The sequence below is a fragment of the Scophthalmus maximus genome, chromosome 10, assembly GCF_022379125.1.
Source record: "Scophthalmus maximus strain ysfricsl-2021 chromosome 10, ASM2237912v1, whole genome shotgun sequence".
Classification (NCBI taxonomy): domain Eukaryota; kingdom Metazoa; phylum Chordata; class Actinopteri; order Pleuronectiformes; family Scophthalmidae; genus Scophthalmus; species Scophthalmus maximus.
Genome location: NC_061524.1, coordinates 3,991,373 through 4,013,099, shown reverse-complemented (window position 1 = coordinate 4,013,099; position 21,727 = coordinate 3,991,373). Strand labels below are relative to the sequence as shown.

At 42.1% G+C, this 21,727-nt stretch overlaps 1 protein-coding gene and 1 long non-coding RNA gene across 4 annotated transcripts; one reads left to right on the top strand and one right to left on the bottom strand.

The window, feature by feature from the left end:
- Positions 1-875: 875 nt before the first annotated feature.
- Positions 876-21,704, top strand: LOC118283610 (pantothenate kinase 1). Of its 3 annotated transcripts, none has more exons than XM_035605808.2 (8): positions 876-1,762; positions 10,108-10,254; positions 10,533-10,738; positions 10,836-11,089; positions 12,362-12,538; positions 13,551-13,674; positions 15,469-15,594; positions 15,687-21,704. In XM_035605808.2, exons 1-8 carry the CDS (start codon positions 1,453-1,455, stop codon positions 15,744-15,746), a joined length of 1,404 nt encoding a protein of 467 aa, XP_035461701.1. In that variant the 5' UTR covers positions 876-1,452; the 3' UTR covers positions 15,747-21,704. The 3 variants fall into 3 exon arrangements, with proteins under 3 accessions (XP_035461701.1, XP_035461702.1, XP_035461704.1); XM_035605809.2 differs by lacking the exon at positions 876-1,762 and adding an exon at positions 2,270-2,438; XM_035605811.2 differs by lacking the exon at positions 876-1,762 and adding an exon at positions 2,271-2,432.
- On the bottom strand, positions 4,215-10,281 carry LOC118283611. The gene is made up of 4 exons (XR_004784610.2): positions 10,084-10,281; positions 9,220-9,338; positions 4,904-4,986; positions 4,215-4,501 (listed from the first exon to the last, which is right to left on the bottom strand). It is a non-coding gene; the product is annotated as an uncharacterized LOC118283611 (long non-coding RNA).
- Positions 21,705-21,727: the final 23 nt, after the last annotated feature.

Genomic DNA, 21,727 nt, shown 5'->3' with positions numbered 1-21,727 from the left:
CACGCTTTCCTCATCGTCCTAAAGTAACCGTTTTCCTTTATCAAGCTGAGAGGGCTGTTGTTTGACCTTTGCATTTTGCACATTGATTGTGCTTTGCTTGAATTTTTTTTTAAAGTTCTACTTTTTGACATACAATCTCCTTCCTAGAAAATTTAAACAACAATTGGAATTAAAACAAAAATAATATTGACAATTTTACAGGGAAAAGAGCATTTGCAGCAGGGTAAGGTCAAATATAGAGAAACATAACAATGAGACTTTCTGTGGTACAACGACTCATATCACTTAAATGCTTGAGTCACACAATTCAACTTTTTGTGCAATGTTTTTATTGATAAACGTGCAGTTATATGCTCCATTATGGAGACATGTTTGAGACTCTACACACCACTGAGATAGAGTTGGTGGTTTTACATCATTCCAGTTCACAGTTCTCATTCTTTTGGGAAGTATCAGTAACATGTTCCTCTGATAAACAGAACTATTTTCCTTTGCTGGGTAATTGAGCTTTATTGCACCACACACCCTTGTGTGGAGTTAAAAACTCTGCAGGATAGCAAAAACGATTTCTCACCAGAGCCTATATTGCTGGGAGAAACATATTTGCCTAATTGCAAATCATTTTTTTTTTTTGCATGCAACAACAGCGTTACTACGGAATTATTTCGTATAGCTGACACATTGTCATTTGTGCGCGCATCACACGTGGAGGAGGGAGTGCGGGGAATGCGGATGACAGCGAACATAAAGCGCACACACACAGCTGCACACGCTGGTACCGGTGCGCGTGTGTGTGTGTGTGTGTGTGTGCGTGTGCGCGCGCGCGCGCGCGCCCCGTTTCAGTCCTGTGCGCGCGACACAATACGACTCCTCTTCTCCCTCTTGCAAGTCTGTGTGCGGCAGTATCGTGTGCTGTGACTGCGGCGGGGGGAGACAACCGGTCGGAGGAGGTGAACGGGTTCGGGCACTCGGTTGGAGGAGCTGGTGTGACGTAGTCGCATATACACACACACACACACACACACACACACACCGGCTGCCGCTGCCGCTGCTTTTACGCCTGCCAGGATTCTGAATGTGGGGAAATGACCGCGAGTGACCTCGAAGGAGACAATGTATTTGTAGCGCTGCTCGATTTTTCATTTTTCACCGGAGCAAGAATATTTGTTAAATAAATCATAGCTCGATATATATATATATTTTTTACGGTGAAGCCGCGCTTGTTTGTTTTAATCTCGCGGAAAGAGGCGCGGTCTTTCGTTAGCTGATCGCCACCGGCTGTCTCATTAGCTCGCGAGCGGCTAACATTAGCTAAGCTAAGCTACAAGAAGCTAAGCTAAGTTAAGCTAAAGTAGCCCGGTTTGCCACTGCTACGGGCCGGGCTTCTACATTTGTGCCCCCCCCCCCAACCCCCGCAGATGCTAAGCTAAGCTAACGAGGCTAGCTGCTGCCATGGATCAAGCAAAGTCAATGGTGGACAAGAAAGGAGCGTCGAGACCCTTTCACGTCAACAACGGGCAGAGCCAGCGAGGGGTAAACGGGCACGTCGCTGTGGCGGCGAACGGCAGCTGCTGCAGCGGCGGCGGCGGCGGCAGTGCGTTCGGCTCGAGCACGGGACCCGGCGGCAGCAGCGGCGGCGGCGGCTGCACATTTGACAGCATGCATTATCTGCACCGCGGCGACGATGCAGAGTGCAACGGGTCCCCGGCCAAGAGGTGCAGGCTGCGGAGGAGGACGGAGTCGGTGAGACGGAGCAGACCCCGTAAGTGTCAACCACCAGCTTTTGTTTGCTGCTGTCGTTGAAAGTGTGCACATCGTCGGACATGATTTTGTGCTTTTGTGAATGATGTGATGTGCGTGTGTTTGTGTGAAACCGGGGGTTTCTAGTTGTTTGCAACTAGAGAGCCACGACCTTCCATCCACTAGCTCTCATCGTGGTAAATAGATCACTATCTGATTGTCTGGTCAGATTAGATGTTACCATCATCTGACCACTGTGTGTCCGGCCCACAGCCCGTCGTCAGGGAGACCCCCCTTTTGTTTTCATCAGAACCTCGGTGTTCTGCAGCTGGTGCGCTGTGATTGGCCGCTCCCCCTGTGGTGGAAAAAGCTCCTGATAAGTGGGCGTGGCCTCGTCCAGCCAACCGGCGGCCGCCTCCTGTCTTCTGAAGGCAGGGTGAATGGGGCGCGGCCCCGCCCCCTTATTGACTGGGGGTGTTTCGGATGGTGTGAGTAAAGATCATCCTCCAGGGGAACTTGGCCTGGTTTTTTTTTTTTTTTTAGCACAGAATGGTAGAAAAACTGTCCCTTTTCTGAGACATACCGACCGAGGCTTCACTTCTCTCCGACAAAGCTGTGTGTAGTATCGTTTTTGTTGCCAGTCAGCTGATATTTTTGCCTCACTATGAAGCTTATAAGTGAAAAGAAGCCTGGTAAGTGTGAGTTGTTGCTTTTTTTTGTTTCATTGACACCCTAGGCATCAAAACACACATTACTTTATATTTGAAGTGTTGTTACGTTTCTCTCTTTATAACTTGATTTGAGGCCATGGAAACAAATGTCTTTGTCTTTCCAAATTCATGATCTTCATAGAGTAACGCTTCAGAGACAGACTGCTTAATCAGAGAGTGTGATTTAAAGGCAAAGAGTGTACACATTAAAACACAAACATCACAGTTCGGACTGTGTAAGTATTTGGCTTGTGTAATTTTTTCCCCATTTCCAGCAGTTTAACCTAACTTCCCCACAAATTGTGTCTGTCTCTGTAGAACTTGTTGTCATATTTTTTTTGCAAATGTTTGCAGAGATAACAAGCTGCAAGTTTAAGGGCCCTCGTTGCCTAATCAGCCAGTCAGCATTCTTTCTTTCTATCTATCTATCTATCTATCTATCTGTAGACATGTGTAGTCGGGGCTGAAAGCGTGGTGCCTACAGTTTTGGTTTTGTCTGTTTCTAGGAGATGCTCGTCACTGTCACCTGACCGCAGCATTGATTAGAAGCGGGGCTCGCCGATATTTCAATTTGACCTTTTAGTGTCTCTCTCTCTCTGATCTTCAAATGACAAAAGAGTTGTCGCCTGGAGACGTTGTGGTTCATTATTCTGGTAAAAAGAAAGCCTGCAACATCGTTACTGTGATGATTATGTTGTGTGACATGAATATCAGCGGTCCATACAGTAGTCAGAAACACTTTTACAGGTTCCCCCGGTGATGTTATTGACTTATCGTGTGTCTCCAGCTGCAAAGTTTAATGATGTTGAACTTTGCATTTGAAGTACTCTCACCTTTAGGCTGTAGACTCCATTACTTGAAAAGGGGCTTGAATGTTTACCGGCATCCTTCACTTTGGGTCTGACTGGTTATACCTGTGTAAGACCAGGTTTCTAGGCTGTACATTGTTTTGTAGTTGCTGTTGTTCAAGCACGTAATACCTTGAATGTTGGATCCATGGAAATGTGCAGCCTGTTGATTATTACCGCACATTAAACTCTGTCCTTTTGTAGTGCAGAATCCATTCAGAGGTGTACAAGAACTTTACTTCAGTGAACAAGAACAATGAATTAGACACGCTGTGATGTACAGTGTGTAGTTCAGATTCTGTATCTGTATTTTCGAAGTTGCACTGACATGAGAGGTTAACCCCAGTCATAAAACAGCACAATCATTATGAGACATTCTTCTGCTCTTTCATAATATGACCGTGTGATTGATGGACGGAAAGATTACGGGACAAATGTTAATGTTACAGTGAACTGACAATGAATGCAGTATGAGTCTTGATGCTGCGGTTTGTTGTGATGCAATCTGGTCTGAGGAAGAAATGGCCCCACACCAGAGCCACAGATTACATAATAAAGGAACATCTCATCGGTGAACTCTGAAATGTCCGGTCAGAGATTCTACTGCTTTATGGCCGAGTTATCCTTGGACGGGGGCCAGTCGTCCCAATAAACCCTGATAACCCCCTGAGCTTTTGCCTCACCAAGGGCCAGCACTGGAATGTTTTCCGCCCTCTGGGATGTGATTTTTTCACTTTTGTCCTCAGACTTTTCTCTTGGCACTTGGAACTTGGTAGCAGTTTCACCAAACTGTCTCCCGGTAAAATGGCGTTGCTTTTATTTTGACCGACAGCAGCTTCTTCTCCAGCCCCCGTCACTCTCGGTGTGACAGAGCTGAGTGCTTTGTGTATAATTTGAGGGAAATATGCAGTGCCCCAACACAAAGAAAAAGCTATGAAAATAAGAAGAATGGTGACAGGCAATGTGGAAGCATACCACTAATTAAAAATTTTCCAAAATGGCACCTAAAGCAACGCATTTGTTGCTTAAGCGCACTTTATTTTTAATTATTTGTGTGTTGCCCATGTAAGTTTTCCTAAAAATGGGTTTCGGCACATTCTGTTTAAATCCACTTTCAGTGATATGATGGGTGTGGTCCGTCCGTAGAGAGTTGGGGAGAACGATCAGTGGGAGCTTGGCTCAGGGAAGTCATCACGACGATACCTGTGGAAGAGAGAGGAAGAAACTTTCTCGGTTACCCAACCAGCATTGTCTGTTTGCGTTTGTGTCCTGAGCACGAGTCGTAGACCGACGTCCCCCATGGGTCAGTGAGACGCGTGGCTCTGAAGGTGTGTTGCACAAATAAAAACAGAAAGCTCGGCAGAGTTAGTCGGCTGTGTTATTATCTGTATACAGAAACATGACTACAATACGATAAAGCCTTTATCATACTGCAAGAGCGTCGTTATTTGGAATTGTAATTTGCACAATCAAGGCATTAAGAGAAGTTTTAAATCTGCAGCTTTTTTGATTTGCAAGATCGAGGCACAGTCTGCCATGTTTGGTCTCAGATAACAGTGTGATATGATGTAGGAAGTCCTGGGCGATAAAAAAAACATACTTTACCTGGAATCTCCACAGGCCGAAGATTTCTCGGTGTTGTGACGAGGCCTTGGCTTTTATTTCAGAGTGACGCGGACAGATTTCGGCTGGTTTGTGCAAACGGAAACAGTAGGTTAATTTATTGACAGAATAACTCCCATTTAAAAAGTTCAGAAAGTTTATCCCGAACACAACGTGCAAACAAGTTTCAGTAATGGTGTAGATCGGGGGGGGGGGGGGGGGGGGTAATGTAAATCAAGGCGAGAGGATCGATATGACACACCCGGAAACCAACACAAACGCCTCCTTTAGTTTCCGAAACATGTGCACACGCCTACATAAGTAACCTATTAATCCTAAAGGGAAATTGCAGTGTTGCAATGGACAATTTATTTAAATCATAAAAACAAGGTACATAAATTACATGAAATAACTAGATAGATTCAACAAGGTATTAAAATGAATAGAAAAAAAACATAATTTTCGGGGTAAAACATTTGCTGAAAAAACAAATCGTTAAAGCGTTTCATTTAAAAATAATAACAGATTCATTTTCCCCCCGTTGACGAAACGATTGATCATAACGGCTCTACTGTAGTAACTATGGGACTAACACATGAAAAGCAGCAGCAGCAGTGGAGGAAGTGATAGATATATTGTGTTGTGAGAACATTGATAGTGAAAACACAGAATCAGTGAAGAGAGTAAAAGGGCCAAAACCTCCTGTGATGTCGTGTTCACATGTTCGCTGTGCACGCACAGTGTTCAGCTGCCCTGCGCAGTGTGTTTTCTTCTTATCATAGAAACATGCTGTACAAGTGTCGTGCACTGACACACACAAACACACACACACACTCACGCGCCAAGCTTCTCTTTGAAACCTAAGATTATAAAGGTTAAGCAATAGGAAATGTAATAGAAGTAGCTGTTGCTGATATCCCCAAGGTCGTGTTGGGAAGCTGAACAGAAAGCATATATTTATATATATATATATATATATATATATATATATATTCAAGGCTTGTGTGTGTGTGTTGGGCTAAAGGTCAAAATGTGGATAAGGAGCAAATTTTTTTCTGTGAGTTATTAAGTCTATGAAATATTAGAAGAATCGTCAAAGTGCAAGTCTACAGAGCTGAATGTGAGATTAAAAATTGTTTTGCTCGAATCAAAAAAATCAAGTATGTGTATTTTCCTTCCTCACTGGATAGAGCAATTGAATTTCAGGAATTTCCCACGATGACAACATTAAATTCTCAAAGGGCATCAAAGGGTCAAATTGCGGTCACAGCTAAAGCATTAACAAAAAGCATTGACACAAAGCAACTCACAATAATAATATCAGTATTTATTTGCTCATTTTTTTCAGACAACAAGCCACGACTTGTCCGTACCCTGTAGATTTTATTTAGATCTCTGTGGTTTTTGCTGAAGCTGTGGAGTAAAATGTGATTGTCGCGTGAGGCAGACGCCGTCATGTATCTCTGCAGGCGCCTGCACTGTGTTGCTTTTACCTTTGATTATATCTTAGTTTTGCCGTTTGTTGTAAATTCAGTTGTGGTACATAATTGTGTATCACCCAGAAAGTTTATCCTCATTGTAATGAAACTAGGGCTGCAACAAATGATTATTTTTATAATCAATTAATCTGTCGATTATTTTCTTGATTAATCAATTAGTTGTTTGTTCCATAAAATGTCATAAAATTGTGAAAAAATGAAGATCGTGTTTCCCAAACCCCCAAGATGATGATTTGCTTTGTCCACACACCGAAGATATTTAGGTTTACTGTCGCAGAGGAGCAAAGAAATCTGAAAATATTCACATTTAAGAAGCTGAAATCAGAGACCTTTTTTTTCCTTAAAAACTACTTGAACAGATGAATCGATTATCAAAATAGTTGGGGATTCATTTATGAATCGATTAATCGATTAACCGTTGCAGCTCGAAATAAAAATATTTTTAAAATGATTGTCCACTAGGTGTTTTAATTGGTCTTTGAGCAAAGTTGTCACAAATAATTAAAAAAAAAAAAAAAATATATATATATATATATATACACAGTCTATAATCAGATTGCCTTTATCGCAACTAACCTATTTAACTTATTTCCAAAATCGGGGCTGTGAAGTGAACCTTCCAGAGCCCAGATCTTCGCTTCTCAGTTCATGTTGATGGCATCAGAGTTGCCGGTCAGTGGGTGAGAGGGGACGGTGACCAAGAGTCAGGCAATCAGTGAAGGAGGCGAGAGGTGACTCCTGCTGAAGGTAACCAGACACGGCCTCGCTAGTGGAGCGGCAGCAGGTGGAGCGGTAACAGGAGCCGCGGTCACACAAGAGGGTGTCAGTTACCACCAGGTACCACAGGTTCCAGTGTTCAGGTTAAATGTGAAGCACCATTGTTTTGTGTCTTGCTGTCGTCCCCGTCGTCACGCACCAAATATATTTGCATTCAGCACATTCTTCTTTATTAACGGGACGCTGCCGCTTTTCCTCAGCCCTGCTTTTTAGTGTTGTCTTTAACAGTCGCACAGGGATTCTCATTGTCCTGGTTTGTAGACGCTCCGATTGGTCAAAAAACGCCGCCGCCTGTGTGTTAAGTCTCCCGCGCAACGGAACATAAAGCCTCAATGTTTTGGAAAGAATGCGGAGACAGAGGCCGTGTCTGATTTGACCTGCAGTAACCTCACTGTCTCACCAAGACTGTTATCGGTGAAGACAGACAGGAGCACGGCGTCAACAAAGAGTGTTGGATCGATACAGACACATATGCACAGTTAGTAGAGAAAAAAGAGCTTATTGACTTATAGTCACACAGGTTTTGTGTTTGTGTTTGGCTGCAGCTAACATTTACTTTGTTCGATCGGCGGATTATTTTCTCGACTGAGTAATTCATCATTTGGTTCATAAAATGTCTGGAACCAGTGAGAATTTACCAGAGCCTATAGGGATGTTTTCATATTGCATGTTTTTATTCGACCAGCAGTCCAAAACCCAAATATATTTTAGTTTTCTGTCGTATAATATGACAAAAAAATACATCAGATCCTCTCTTTCCAGTAGCTGGAATGAGGAAGAATCTTTTGCCGAGAGTCGAGATTAGCAAATAACGTTGCATTTCGACTCTCTGATTCGTTCACTTAATGATTCATTGATTAGCTTTACCTTCTTTTAACTTTTTGCAGCCATTTTAGAAAGGTGTCGTTACTTGGACTTGTTTTCTCTTGGACTTGTTTCTCTGGGATTTCTCTGACAGATTGTCATATAAAGCCTAGGTTACCATCATCATCTGTAAATGACTTCATTCATTTAGTTTTAGTTTTATTGTTCTTCGGGTATTTTATCACAAGGGCTGCATCCAGTGATCCTTTACTGAGTTGATTAATCTGCCCTGATGAATTTTGTTGAGTACAAAATGTCAAACAATTGTGAAGAAGCCCACATTTTTCATTGTTGTGAAACAGACTTGTATCAAATCTAGAGCTGCAACAGTTAATCGACTACTAAATTAATCACCAACTGTTTTGATAATCGATTAATTGGTATTAAGTAGTTTTTATGAAGAAAAAAGGTCACAATTCTCTGATTTCAGCTTCCTAAATGTGAATATTTTCTGGTTTCTTTGCTCCTCTGTCACAGTAAACTGAATATCTTTTTTGTGTGGACAAAACAAAACATCATCTTGGAGGTTTGGGGAAACACGATCAACATCTTTCACCATGTCATGACGTTTTATGATTGAGAAAATAATCTGCAGATTTATCGATAATGAAAATAATCTTTGGTTGCAGCCCTAATGGAATCATCACAACGGAAGAGCAGGAACTAGTGAATTAAGAAAAAAGAAAAAGACAAATGATTATCAAAATAATTGATTGACTAATCAATGACACAGCCTCTTATTATCGTGCGAGTGAAGCCTCTGGGAAAGGGCTGATGCACCTCCGAGTTAAATGAAGCAGTTGCTTTGTGGTGCATTACAAAGAAAAAAAACCTTGCAGCATCTGCCCTCCTCCGTCACTGCCAGTAAATCTTACTTGAATTCAATTAAATTGATTGAGAGACGAGAAGCAAAGGAAGGAAAAAAAAGATGGTCGGACGGAGAGGAGCGGGGGAGGAGGAGGAGGAGGAGGAGAAGAAGGAGGAGAAGGGGGGTGGAAGAAACCAAATGAAGAGAGCGCGTGATGCAGTTGTTGTTGTTGTTGTTGACGACAGAGAGGGAGGAAAGAAAGATGGATGGCGTGAATGAGAATTGGGATGGAGAGAAACGATAAATGAAAGAGAAAACGGGAGGCTGGAGACACAGAGAGAGGAGGAGATGAGGATGGGAGGGTCTGTTACCTTGGAAACTGTGGCTCTGCTTTTGAGCCGTGGAGGTTTTCTTTTTCTCTCAACCTGCTGGAAGACGAACTCCATGTTCTACCAAACTGAAGCCTCAGATTCTCTTCTCTTCTGCTCTCCTACAGCAGTGACATAATAATAATAATAATAATAATAATAATAATAATAATAATCATCAATTAGTCAATCCACATAAATTTCAACTGATATTTTGATAATCAAATAATCCTTTTTTCTGGTTAAAGCTTCTGTACTATAAGAGCTGATGCTTTTGTCTTCGTTTGACGAATCAGTCAATCGACTATAATTCTTTCAGCTCTACTCCAGTCTGCACTTAGGCTCCATACACTTCACAGTTAAACACTGAGTCTCATTGAATTGAGCCTGTCAATCATTTCCCCAATTAATCAATCAGTTGTCCAGCAAGAAGCTGAAACCTGATTATTCTGTCACTTTTTTGAAGTGACTCAAAAACATTTATCTGTCATCAAAGTAGTTGCATTAGATTTTTTTGTTTTAATCACATTAACTTAAAACTCAAACATAAAAAGGCTTTTCAAATCTTTCAAATTGAAGAGATTCTGTTCACTTTAATTTAGTTTTCCTCATTATGATCAAAGCTACATAAAGCAACAGGTACGTGACACGGCAAAGTTAGAAACGGTTAAACCGAAACAAAGACTCCGGGTTGTTGTTGAGTTTTGGATTTAAATGAAAGTGGAAAGGGCGAAAGCATTTATTTCATCTGCAACTAAATATTCAGCTTTAAATTTGTTTGTTATCGTCAACCTGTCAAATCCTGTGTTTTGTCGTTTTTGCTCTGTATTATATTTTTTTTTTAAAAGCAAAAAAGTTTCTTTACACCTTCTTGTCTGTCCTCCTCCGCAGCCTTCCCCTGGTTTGGGATGGACATCGGTGGCACCCTGGTGAAGCTCGTGTACTTTGAGCCAGTCGACATCACTGCAGAGGAAGAACAGGAAGAAGTGGAAAACCTCAAGTCCATCCGCCGCTACCTCACCTCAAATGTGGCCTATGGTATGTCTACACACACACGTACATCGAGACAGACACACACACGGGGAAAGTCAGGTCAAGGACACGGTACCAGAAGATTGCAGGTTATATTTTGCACTGTTAAAGTTTATTGCACGAGTTTGACGAGGTGTTTGATGAGACTTCAAGTTCAGTTTTTACTGTTTGTTAGCAGGATTACTCAAAAAGTTATGGACCTATTTGCAATTAAAATCTTATCAAGGTCTCAGTCATGGAAACAGGTGATTTATATTTTTTCATAACCTTCCTCCCTCGCTCAGGTAAAACAGGCGTCCGCGACGTCCACCTGGAGCTGAGGAACTTGACCATGTGCGGCAGGACGGGTAACCTGCACTTCATCCGCTTCCCGACGCAGGCCATGCCGCGCTTCATCCAGATGGGACGCGACAAGAACTTCTCCAGCCTGCACACGACGCTGTGCGCCACCGGAGGCGGGGCGTACAAGTTCGAGAACGACTTCCGATCGGTGAGTGTTGCGGCCAGGAGAAAGCGTGTGATTGGTGTTACGACGCTCCGGGCGCCGCAGCAATGCATTCGTAATTCCTGCTCCCTTCGCGCTGCAGATGGCCGACCTGGAGCTGCTGAAGCTGGACGAGCTGGACTGCCTGATCCGCGGCCTGCTGTACGTCGACCGGGTGAGCTTCAACGGACACCCGGAGTGCTACTACTTCCAGAACCCGGCAGACACCGAGAGCTGCGTGAAGAAGCCCTGCACCCTGGAAGACCCCTTCCCCATGCTGCTGGTCAACATCGGCTCCGGGGTCTCCATACTGGCCGTGTACTCGGAGAACGACTACAAGCGGGTGACTGGCACCAGGTGAGGCGGACACATACACACACACACACACACACACACACACATACAGATACACAGGAACTTTGGTTTTGGCAAAGTAAGTTTCCTTAATCAAGCTGCCGGGATCTGGAATGAAAAAAGAAACTAAGTGAAAGTGTTTGTTTGCAAATTATCAAGACGATGACGTAAAACAAAAAGTCAGTTACAAAATAAAACACTTAGTAAAACACAAGTAAATATTTGAAATCCCAAGAGACCCTGAGGCTTATTGTGTGACTCCCCCTGTAAGAGAATCAGACCTCATATTGTAGAAACATCATATTCCGAAGCAAAATCTTTACACCAATCTACGATAATCTCAAATAATATTTAGAATAAAGAGGCACGAAACATTAACATTGCTTAAACATATTGCTATCGTTCACATTTTTCTTATAATTAAAAATTAAAAGAAGAAAGAAAAAAACCATCCAGGAGTAAGTTGCAAAACGACTGGAAAATGCGAGACAAATTATTATTACCAAGAATGAAAGTATCCCACAAAAATATAATTCTAAGAAATCGTATCTATCTTTTTGCAGTTGTGTAACGTGTGTTATATATATTGCAGTAACTTATATAAGGCTAAATGATGGAGCAGTATAAGAATTCTGTAAAATAATCGCTATTATTTCTGTTTTCAATGGCATCATATTTATTTGCAAATTTTCTATGATTACTCATTACAGCACATTATCTGAATTTACGTTTACAGATTAGTTTTTTTCAGAGTGAGTCCAAATACAATTTTTTTTTTCAAAATTCTCTAATTTCAGCTTCTTAAATGTGAATATTTTCTGGGTTTTTTTGCTCCTCTATGACAGTAAACTAAAGTAATTTCTTACAATTTTTTGACTAATAGAGAAAGTAATCGACAGATTAATCGATATTGAAAACAATCGTTAGTTGCAGACCTTAGTGAGAATAAACAAAAGAGAAGAGCAGAGTGTGAACTCCGGTGAAGGTCAAAGGCCAAGTACTTTTATACCTTATAGATGTGCCAGGTTGGACAGAATCAGTGGTTTGAATCATCTGTTATCGCTCCGTTTACCTTAGTACTGATGTGACAGAGGAGCGAGATCGTGATTGGATAGTAGACTCTTGAAAACTGTTAAAAAATGACAGAGGAAAACCTCTAAGCCAATTTTCCTAACTCCTTTTGTCCTTTTTCTAGATTCGATTCACCAAAATGTTTTCCCTTGTTGTCACCGTCTCACGTTATCCTCTCCGTCTCGCTGTGTCTCTTACCCTCAGTCTGGGAGGTGGTACATTCCTGGGCCTCTGCTGTCTGCTGACGGGCTGCGAGACGTTCGAGGAGGCGTTGGAAATGGCCAGCAAGGGCGACTCCACCAACGTGGACAAGCTGGTGAAGGACATCTACGGAGGAGACTACGAGCGCTTCGGCCTGCAGGGCTCTGCCGTCGCATCCAGGTGAGTGACGCCCTGAAGGTTCACGGCGTCAACACGGTGGCCTACAATCCACATTACTACGTATTCGTTTTAAAATGCATCACTGCCGCTTTGTTTTCGCCTGCCGTCCAAACTAGTAGTACGAGTTTTCCGAGCACCTAAAACTCCGGGGCTGCGTCGTAGTCTGGCCGGGCAAAAACGGAGACTTTGCCTTCGCCGCTGGTAGTGGAGTTGTGACCGATAAGAACCAATCAGGAAGCGAATGCGGGTGACTGCCGTCATCGTTTCCGAACGTCTCCATTTTTGGACGTCACCGCTGCATCACAGCCCCGCGGTTTTCAAACGAACACCGGGCGAGCAGCGCTTCTGACCTCGAAAACTCTGCAGTAGTGTGGACGCCGGGCGAAAACGCAGACAGGGCCATTGATACAGACATTATGATTCTGCTGGGAATTGAATGAAGAATTAATTCTTTTTTTTTTTTGTTTAAAGGTACTGATTTAAGGTAACTAGATGAAAATATTAGCTGTGGTCATAGTCGGAATAAAAGAGCAGACGTGCACTAACTCGCTGGCTTACTCGGACCTTTACTCCCTAATCTGGGTTTAAAATTTGTACAGTAAACCTGCCGCTCTGTGTCCAAAGGTCGATCCATAAAACAGGTTTTTATCACAGTCGTCAGATTATAATCTCTTGTTTCTTGTTATGGTTCCATTCTCTCGTTAACACACACACTCACTGACAAACAATACTGTTGTTCCAGCTTGTTTTTTATGACTTCAACAGTTCATCAAACTTGAATTGTACCCAGAAGCAGTCTGTGTCTGTCTGTCTGTCTGTCTGTCTGTCTGTCTGTCTGTCTGTCTGTCTGTCTGTCTGTCTGTCTGTCTCTGTCTGTCTGTCTGTCTGTCTGTCTGTCTGTCTGTCTGTCTGTCTGTCTGTCTGTCTGTCTGTGTGTGTGTGTGTGTGTGTCTGCGTGTGTGTGTTTGCGTGTGTTTCTCTGTTAACCTGTATAATGTCTGTTTTTTTACAGTTTTGGTCACATGATGAGCCAAGACAAGCGAGACAGCATCAGTAAGGAAGACTTGGCCAGAGCCACGCTGGTCACCATCACTAACAACATAGGATCCATAGCACGGATGTGTGCTGTCAATGAGGTAGCATTTATTGTGACCCCATACCCTGTAAAACGATCCGTTAACATACAATATTTGGTTCAAACATGCACAATAACCTGAGTTTTGCTGGTCACCATGACTGATGATTTGGAAAGAAAAACACACACACACACACACACACACACAATTCTTAAATTTCTTTGTTTTTGTGTAAAACACAACAAAAAATATAAATTTTGGTGTTTTCACACTCAACTGTGAATTGTGATGAGTTTCAAATAATCAACCGTGACCTAGACAGTCTTGTATCGCTAAAGTCAAAACAAACCATCAGAAGAAATATTAAAAATAGTTTTCTAATATTTTAACGACTGAAGTAAATGAGCTGAATATGAGCTTTTTTCCCCCCCTGTGACAGTAAGTCAAACTGTGAGGGATCAGCCTGGAGTCGTTCTGTGTGCCGTGAGCTTCTTTACAGTGTTGCCTTGTGGCATGGCGATCAAGCAGCATTGTACAGGGCTATCACTGCATACAGAGTCCACCAACCGTACGGCTGATACTGCTTATTGTGTTTTTATTTCCTGCATGGAACAATTAACCAATTTTATGAGATTCTAAAAATGGTGCCCTTCAATAGTTTCAGGCTTAAAAATGTCGTCACAAGAACAAGTGACGTAGGTAAAGTATCTATATTCTATATAGATGTATTACAGAGCTATATCAAATCAAAAAAATTGATTTAAAAAAATATATATTGTTACTAATGTAAGTTTTGCTTAAGCTGCAGACAGGAGGCTTCCATAAAGTCTATCATCCTCCAAACAACTACTATTTTATTATTTCCTTATAATTTAATAATACTTTTCTATAACAGAGTGGTTTATCTCTTCAGTTTCCCAGAATTCCCTGCTTGTTTCTTATAATTTTGTAGAACAAATATTAAAGTGACAGAATGAGAGGACTCTTATAATATGAATGTTTTTTTCCACACAGTAAAAATATAAACATGTTCATATCCACTTGTAAAGCTCCCACTGTTTACAGTACAGTACAAACTGTCTTTCCTTCATACGTGCTTAAATTATAAACTTGTGATTTTACATTATTTCAGGTCATTTGCCAGAAATAGATTTAAGTAAAATTGTAGATTTTCATGACACAAAAGATAAAATGAACAAGTTTAAGCAACTTTGGAGTTTTTGTTATTTAAAATTCTTGAATTATTTGCCATTTTTAAAGCTTCTCCGATAACCACAATGTTTCTTGTTGCTGGTTTGTTTGTGTTACTCATGTTACCTGGTCAGTCGTAAGGGCCACAATGTCTTCACCACAGTAAATCAATGGAGTTTTACTTGGAACCATTTTCGTCTGCTCTCTGGCACCGCCGTGTGGTGCGGAAGAGGTGTCGCATTTGATTTGTTTCGTGACGGTACATGGAATCCTTCAATTTAATTTTATGTTTTAATGGACAGATGAAAACTTTCCTTCAGGGTTTTACAAAGAGCCAACAATCAGCAGAATCGAAAATAGAGCCGAATGTATTTCTTGATTAATTAAATTAGTCGACTGACATAAAATTAATCACAAACTATCACCATAATTGATTAATGTCGTGAACGTGAGGATTTCCTACTTTTCTCAATCATTCTGCATAAATTCGAATGACGGAAAAAGAATTATCTGCAGATTTAATTGATTTTTAAAAGTGTTTTCACCCTGGCACCTTTCATGTTTACAAATGAGGATGTATGTTATTGTTACTGCATTCAACATAGTTGATGCATAGTTTCGCTGACTCTTTTCCCGCATCTCTCTTCTTTTCATTTTTTTTAGAAAATCGAGCGCGTCGTGTTCGTGGGGAACTTCCTTCGCATCAACACCGTGTCCATGAAGCTGCTGGCCTACGCCATGGACTTCTGGTCCAAAGGACAACTGAGAGCCCTCTTCCTGGAGCACGAGGTGAGCACGCGACGAATACACCAGATTAAATGAATCCCACGTCAGTAAAATGTAAAAAAAAATAAACAGAATGTTTTGCTTTTCTGCCCCAGGGTTATTTCGGAGCGGTGGGCGCGCTGATGGAGCTGCTCAAGACGACCGAGGACCCGTGAAAAGGAAAATCGCGGCAACGACATCATCGACCCCCTCGACGAGACGATGTCATCCATCCACCCACCACCCTGGGCGACGTGACGCCGTCGACCTCTTCGACGCCGTGACGTCATCCACGCTCGACGCTGCTGAAAGGTCCCCGTTCAACCGAGGCCACTAAAGGAACACTAAGCGAGGGACACAGTAAAACTGAGAAAAGCCATTTTAATAATTTAACACTTGTAAATAGCTGATAACCTCTAACATCGATCTTCTATATTTACCCAAATAGAGCCTACCACCCCCCCTTATCATAGAGGTTTTAATATTGTAATCTTTAATTTATGGTTTCCTGTAATCTCTGTTGGGAACAACAGAGACGCAGAGCACTGTGGTGTTTTGTTTTTTTCGTTACTGTGTGTTTGTGTTTGTGTGAATACCTACTGTAGCATTACGTCCTGGAGGCTGCGGTGACGCGGGCGACTACTTGCGCAACACTTCTTTCGAGATACAATGTCTGCACAGAAATTAAGTTACTCTTGATCTCATGAGTAATTCGGCATTTTTTCTTTACCACTGGGGACAGAAACATCATAACAACTGCAGTGGAACGTTAACTTCTGAAGTTGTTTCAGTATCTGAGGCATTTTTTGTTGTTGTTGTTGTTGTTGTTGTTGTTGTTGTTGCACAAAAAGTTGCCCAGCGCGCTTCAAGCCTCCCGAGGAGTGCACTGAAGCCAAATCCTTTTTGAGATTCGTACAAACACCTGCCTCCTTCAGGCTCAGAAGAGAAGCGGAGAAACAGTTTTTAATTCTCTTCATTGTTCCCACATGGCCTTTTGCTTTTTGTTCGTCTCTCCTCCGTCTCCCTACCAACCTACAGTAAATGTGAACGACATTAACATTTTATACCGTATTGCCACGATCATGCGCGTTGCTACCAGCCTGCTGGAGTTTTAATTAGACAGCGGGACCAAGACATTGTCTTCCAATAGATAAATGCTACTGCTGCGTTCTGTTGACTGGTATCAGCATCACCCGCGTTTGTCTTTGAATTCTACTTTCTTGCTCTCTGTTGGGAATTAATCTTCCGTCTGCGAGTTCGCAGCTCGAGGACACTTCAGCAGCTCGGAGGCCTGGTTCCCTTTCTGCCCCCCGGTCGGCTTGTTTGGGTGTTTTGCATTGTGATGCAATGAGGCAATTCAAGCTGAGCTAATATGATGCTAATGCTCCGAGTTAAATCCTGGCATTAAAAAGCCCTTGATGCATATGCAGAAGAACGGCGTCACACAATGGGGACCAAGATGCTTTCAGGCCAGAGTCGCCGCTCGTGAAATACGCTGATGCAAAAGGACGCAGTTTCAGCTGCTGTTAGAGTAGAATCATGTTTTTACCGTCTAACAGGAAAAACTCAAATCCTATTCTTGCAGAAGACAGGAAATTTTGCTGCAGCAGGTCGATATTCCCTTGCTACAAACGTGATAATCAATTTTTTTTTCTGATTCCAACATTGGTTCTGCTGCTTCATGCTAAATTTCAACCAACCGTGACACCCAGAGTACGACATGCCTGGGTTCAGATTGACGAAGCTTCAGTAATAAGCGCATTTGGCAGAATTGCTTTTTGGCAAGTAGCTCTTTATTCTCTGACAATGATATTGAGAATGTCCGTGTCCACACAAGCACATGCACCTCAGTAGAGATTCGAGTGTTTAAAGTGTGTATTTACTAGATACTTGAACATGCTGGTGTGCGTCTCCTAGTGTGGATCTTTATGGATTTGAGTGGAACCACCTGGAGGACCTTGAGATTCCAGGGATGGAAAACCCTCTCACTTGCTTGAGTGGAGCAGTTTTTCTTTTTCCTGATCTGCAACAATTTGGTTTCAGTTGAAATTGTAAAATCACATGCACACGTGCGTCGACAGCTGTAAAGAAGCTGCGTCGTCGCCTGTGAGCTTTTGTGACTCCCATTATCGCGCCATTGTATCTGCTTTTTAAGAAACATAAGGACCACGTGTGTTTAGTTTCCTGTAATCCCAGGATAGTGCCCCCCCTCCTCCCTTCCCATCCCAGACCTCCACAGCCTTTCATCTCTGTTCATCGTCAGAGCAACTGAACTGTAAACCCGGACCAGTGCAGTCTCCACAGTCCGCTGCTTTATTTCATTCATCACCACTGACTGTCCACATGCCTTTACTCTCCACGCAGAGAAACTGTGCCCCCCCACCCCTTTTTTTTGGAATCATTTTTACAGTTCCTTCAACGATTCATTGTGAAATACCTCTCAAAAACCATCACTGCTAATACGTTTTGGTTTGTTAATCTTCACGTGTCTCTGAGCCTGACACTCGAAAGTGTTCGTCCAACACTGGGGGATTTTCTTCACAAGGACCTTGTGATTTTATTAATTTCACTACAGTATAATAATGAAGGGTGAAATTCCCAATAGGTTAAAGCAGGTATTCTGAACGATGTGTTATTGGCAAAAAATCGTCGCCTCACCATCTTGAAATACTACAGTTAGACCCGACTAATAATGTGTTTTGCTGCTACGCAGTTCTCTCTGTGTGTGTGTGTGTGTGTGTGTGTGTGTGTGTGTGTGTGTGTGTGTGTGTGTGTGTGTGTGTGTGTGTGTGTGTGTGTGTGTGTGTGTGTGTGTGTGTGTGTGTGTGTGTGTGTGTGTGTGTGTGTGTGTGTGTGTGTGTGTGTGTGTGTGTGTGTCAGGCCCTGTGATGGGCTGGCGACCTATCCCGGGTTAACCCCGCCTCTCGCCCTATGTCTGCTCCAGCAGCGACCCCTTTAATGAAAATTGGTATAGATTATGGATGGATAAATATTATTATCGAGTAATAGAATAATCATGATTTAACACAGAGGAACTTCTGCAGTTTGTACATACTGAAAAGTCATTTTATTTTCCCTTCGTTCTTGTTCGGTGCTCTCTGTCTTTTTTTTTCTTCTCCCAATTTGCCTTGTTCTGATTGGATGATGTTCGTGGCCTCGACCTGTCAGGTGCCACTTCAGTTTTTAATCCAGGCTGGTGTCGGTTCATCTCGTGCCACCTCCTCTCTTTTTGAATCTGAAGCCCCCCGATCTGTTGCCTTCATCACCGTGTTTTATCCAAGTTTTGTGCCCGACACTTTGCTGGTGCGTGATTTTAATTTTTCCCTTCCTCACCTGCTGAACTTTAACCTCACTGTACACTTTGTAATGTTGTGGATTTCACTGTTGCATCTCTGTTTTGTTCTGTGCTTTGCCATTTGTACTGTAACAGAAGACATTCACAGTCTGAACATCACGGTTCACCTTCTTCTTCTAAACGTGTCTTAGCAAACCCTTTTCACAATTTTTCCAAAACTTGAGATTTAAAATAATATCTTTAGATATTGCAGATCATTGAGAATTCATATCTCACCTGTTTTCTAGCCTTTCTTTTCAATGTTTTTTTTTCGGGGGGGGCAACATTTTGATTTGGGAACAACTTTTTATTATTTTTTTCATCCTTCTAATATGTCACGTGAGTTTGTGTGCTTTTCCCCCACATTTGTATTTGAAAATACTGTTGTAGAGAATTTCTTTGTGGTTGGCACAAAAAGAACCAGTGTGATTGTTGTGGTGATCTGTCGTCGTGGTCGCCCTGGCCGCGCGGACGACTCGAGACGTGTTGTGTGATGTGCGGCGCTTCCAAAAAAAGAAAAAGTGATCAGACTCGGAAACACTTTTATTAAAACGTATAATCATCGCTGTCCTGCAGAAACGTTGGTTTTAACACTTTTAACAGTCTGCTGGTCATTAATTGACCCCTGGCCTGCTCTTTAATTGGAAACAGATAAACGAAGACTCGTACAGGAAACGTGTAAAGACGATTCACGACCTCTGCAGAATATCGATGACGTGTGTTTTAAAGGTGATAGTTTTTTTTAAGTGTGCCTGTTTTGTTTTTTCCGAGTGATATATTGTAACTGCAAGTTTACCTTTCAATATTCGACTAATCTAGAACTGTTGCAAGCCAGTGTTCCGCACTGTCGTGGGAATATCATGAGCTCAGATACTTGTAATATTCTTGGACCTCCAAAAACTAAAAAGTAATATAAATTCGTAGAATCTGAATTCTTCACTCACACTGTATCCATGTTCAGTCAAAGCAGCATCTTGCAATTTGTCTGATTTTTTTGGTTTCAAACCTTTTCGGTAACAACGCCACAGATACAGTAAGAGGCGAGAATTCAGTCGTGTACGCAGTGATAATTATTATTTGTTTCCCCTTCTGTTATCATGAGTCAACAGTATGGATGTTTGTCTACTTCGATAACGGTCCAGTCTTTTGTCTGGGGGCGAGGTTCACCTCCCAATGGGGACCACCTGTACTCGGATCAATGTGTCTTTTTCTCTGTGCCGTAGAGGAGCTTCGACTCATAGCGTCCCATCGAGCGGCGAACTGTTATGTCATCCATTGTAAAAATCCAAAACCTATCAGCTATGCAGCAACACATCCACCTGATCCCGTTCTCCAAACCCATCGCAGCTCAGTGTTTTCAAAAAGCATATGCAACTCTTGTTAGTCCCCCCCCCCTCTGAGAAATCCTGTTTGAATCTTGACGGAGAGCGTTTCTCCTCCAGAAGTTTCTGTCCTGCTGATTTAGTTGTTAACACTATTTAAGGTGGAAGGATGCTGGCAACAGGGTGTTGTCGTCAGTGTGACACTGTAAGGTCGTACAGTGAGAAGCTTTTATCATACCCGCAGTTTTTATTTTTATTTTTAATGTTTCAGTTATGGCGGACCTTCGCCTTTTCCTAAACCACTCGTCTTGTTGGATTAATGACCCCTGGCTGAATAAGTCTACCCCTTTTGTTTTTTGTTCTTGTTATACATCAATGTATAAAAGTGGTACTTATGGTATTTATCTTCTAATAGTGTAACTTCAGAGTAGATTCCAAACTGTAAACCACCATGTTGCTGTCAAACCTCATGTCACATACTAGTGATACAGTCTGTTCCTCGTGACCTTTCTGACCTTTCTGACCTTTTTGCCTGTCGAGTATATTTCTCACCGCCGCTTAGATAAAAACCTCTCCGGAGGTTCGAAACATCCTGTTGCATGATCACATCCAGCCTTTGAACTACTCTTCTGGAATGCTTGACTTGTGGCAGGACAAGACCCCCCCCCTTTTCACCCTCATGTATTTAATTGTACAGAGATTTTTTTTGTAAATAATATTAATATTATATATTCTACACCAGCAATCTGTCTGTTGATTAAAGTTGTTTCAACTGTTCAGGGGCCCAGGTTTTCCCCCCAAAACAGGACTCGGCACTCCATTCACAAACCCGAAAGCAGACAGAAGACGCATCGAGACAAACCTTTACCTTCATCGCCTGATTTGGTGTTGGAAAATACTTTTAGGAATGTGCGTTAAGTTGCTTGTGGGTGGAATTTATCCTTATGTTTTTGTGTGATTGTCAAAAGTTGGCAGTTATTGTTTGATTGCATTCGAAAAATCTCCAATCTGATGACAACTTTTTCAAATTTACTGTCACTTTAATATGATTTCCACTCTTTTCCCCTTCGGATCAATTTGACGAGAACTTTATTCAAAGTCATTTTGAGGAGGAATTCTGTACAGTGTGTTAAATTAGACATTTACCTCTTCACTGTGAAGTGTTTTAACTCAGTCCGGATGCTTGTTTTTCTGTCTGCTGGATTTTAAATGGCGGCTGTTCGCCTCGGCTTCTCTGTGACATGGATCCTGGGTGTGAACGTTTTTTGGGAATTCCCAGTGCTGGTTGTTGGCGTCAGTTCTGCTGCTGCTGCTTTTAGCTCTGGTTTGAAAAAAAGGAAAGGTTAAAAAAAATGTCAAAAAAAAAAAAGAAAAGACAAAAAAGGCTTCCCTGCTCTGTGCAATGTGTATGTACTGAAGTGAAGACATTTTTTTCTTTTTTCTTTTCTAAAAAGGAATTAAACTAAAACTGGATGAGATTCTTGGTGTTTCTGGGTGTTTC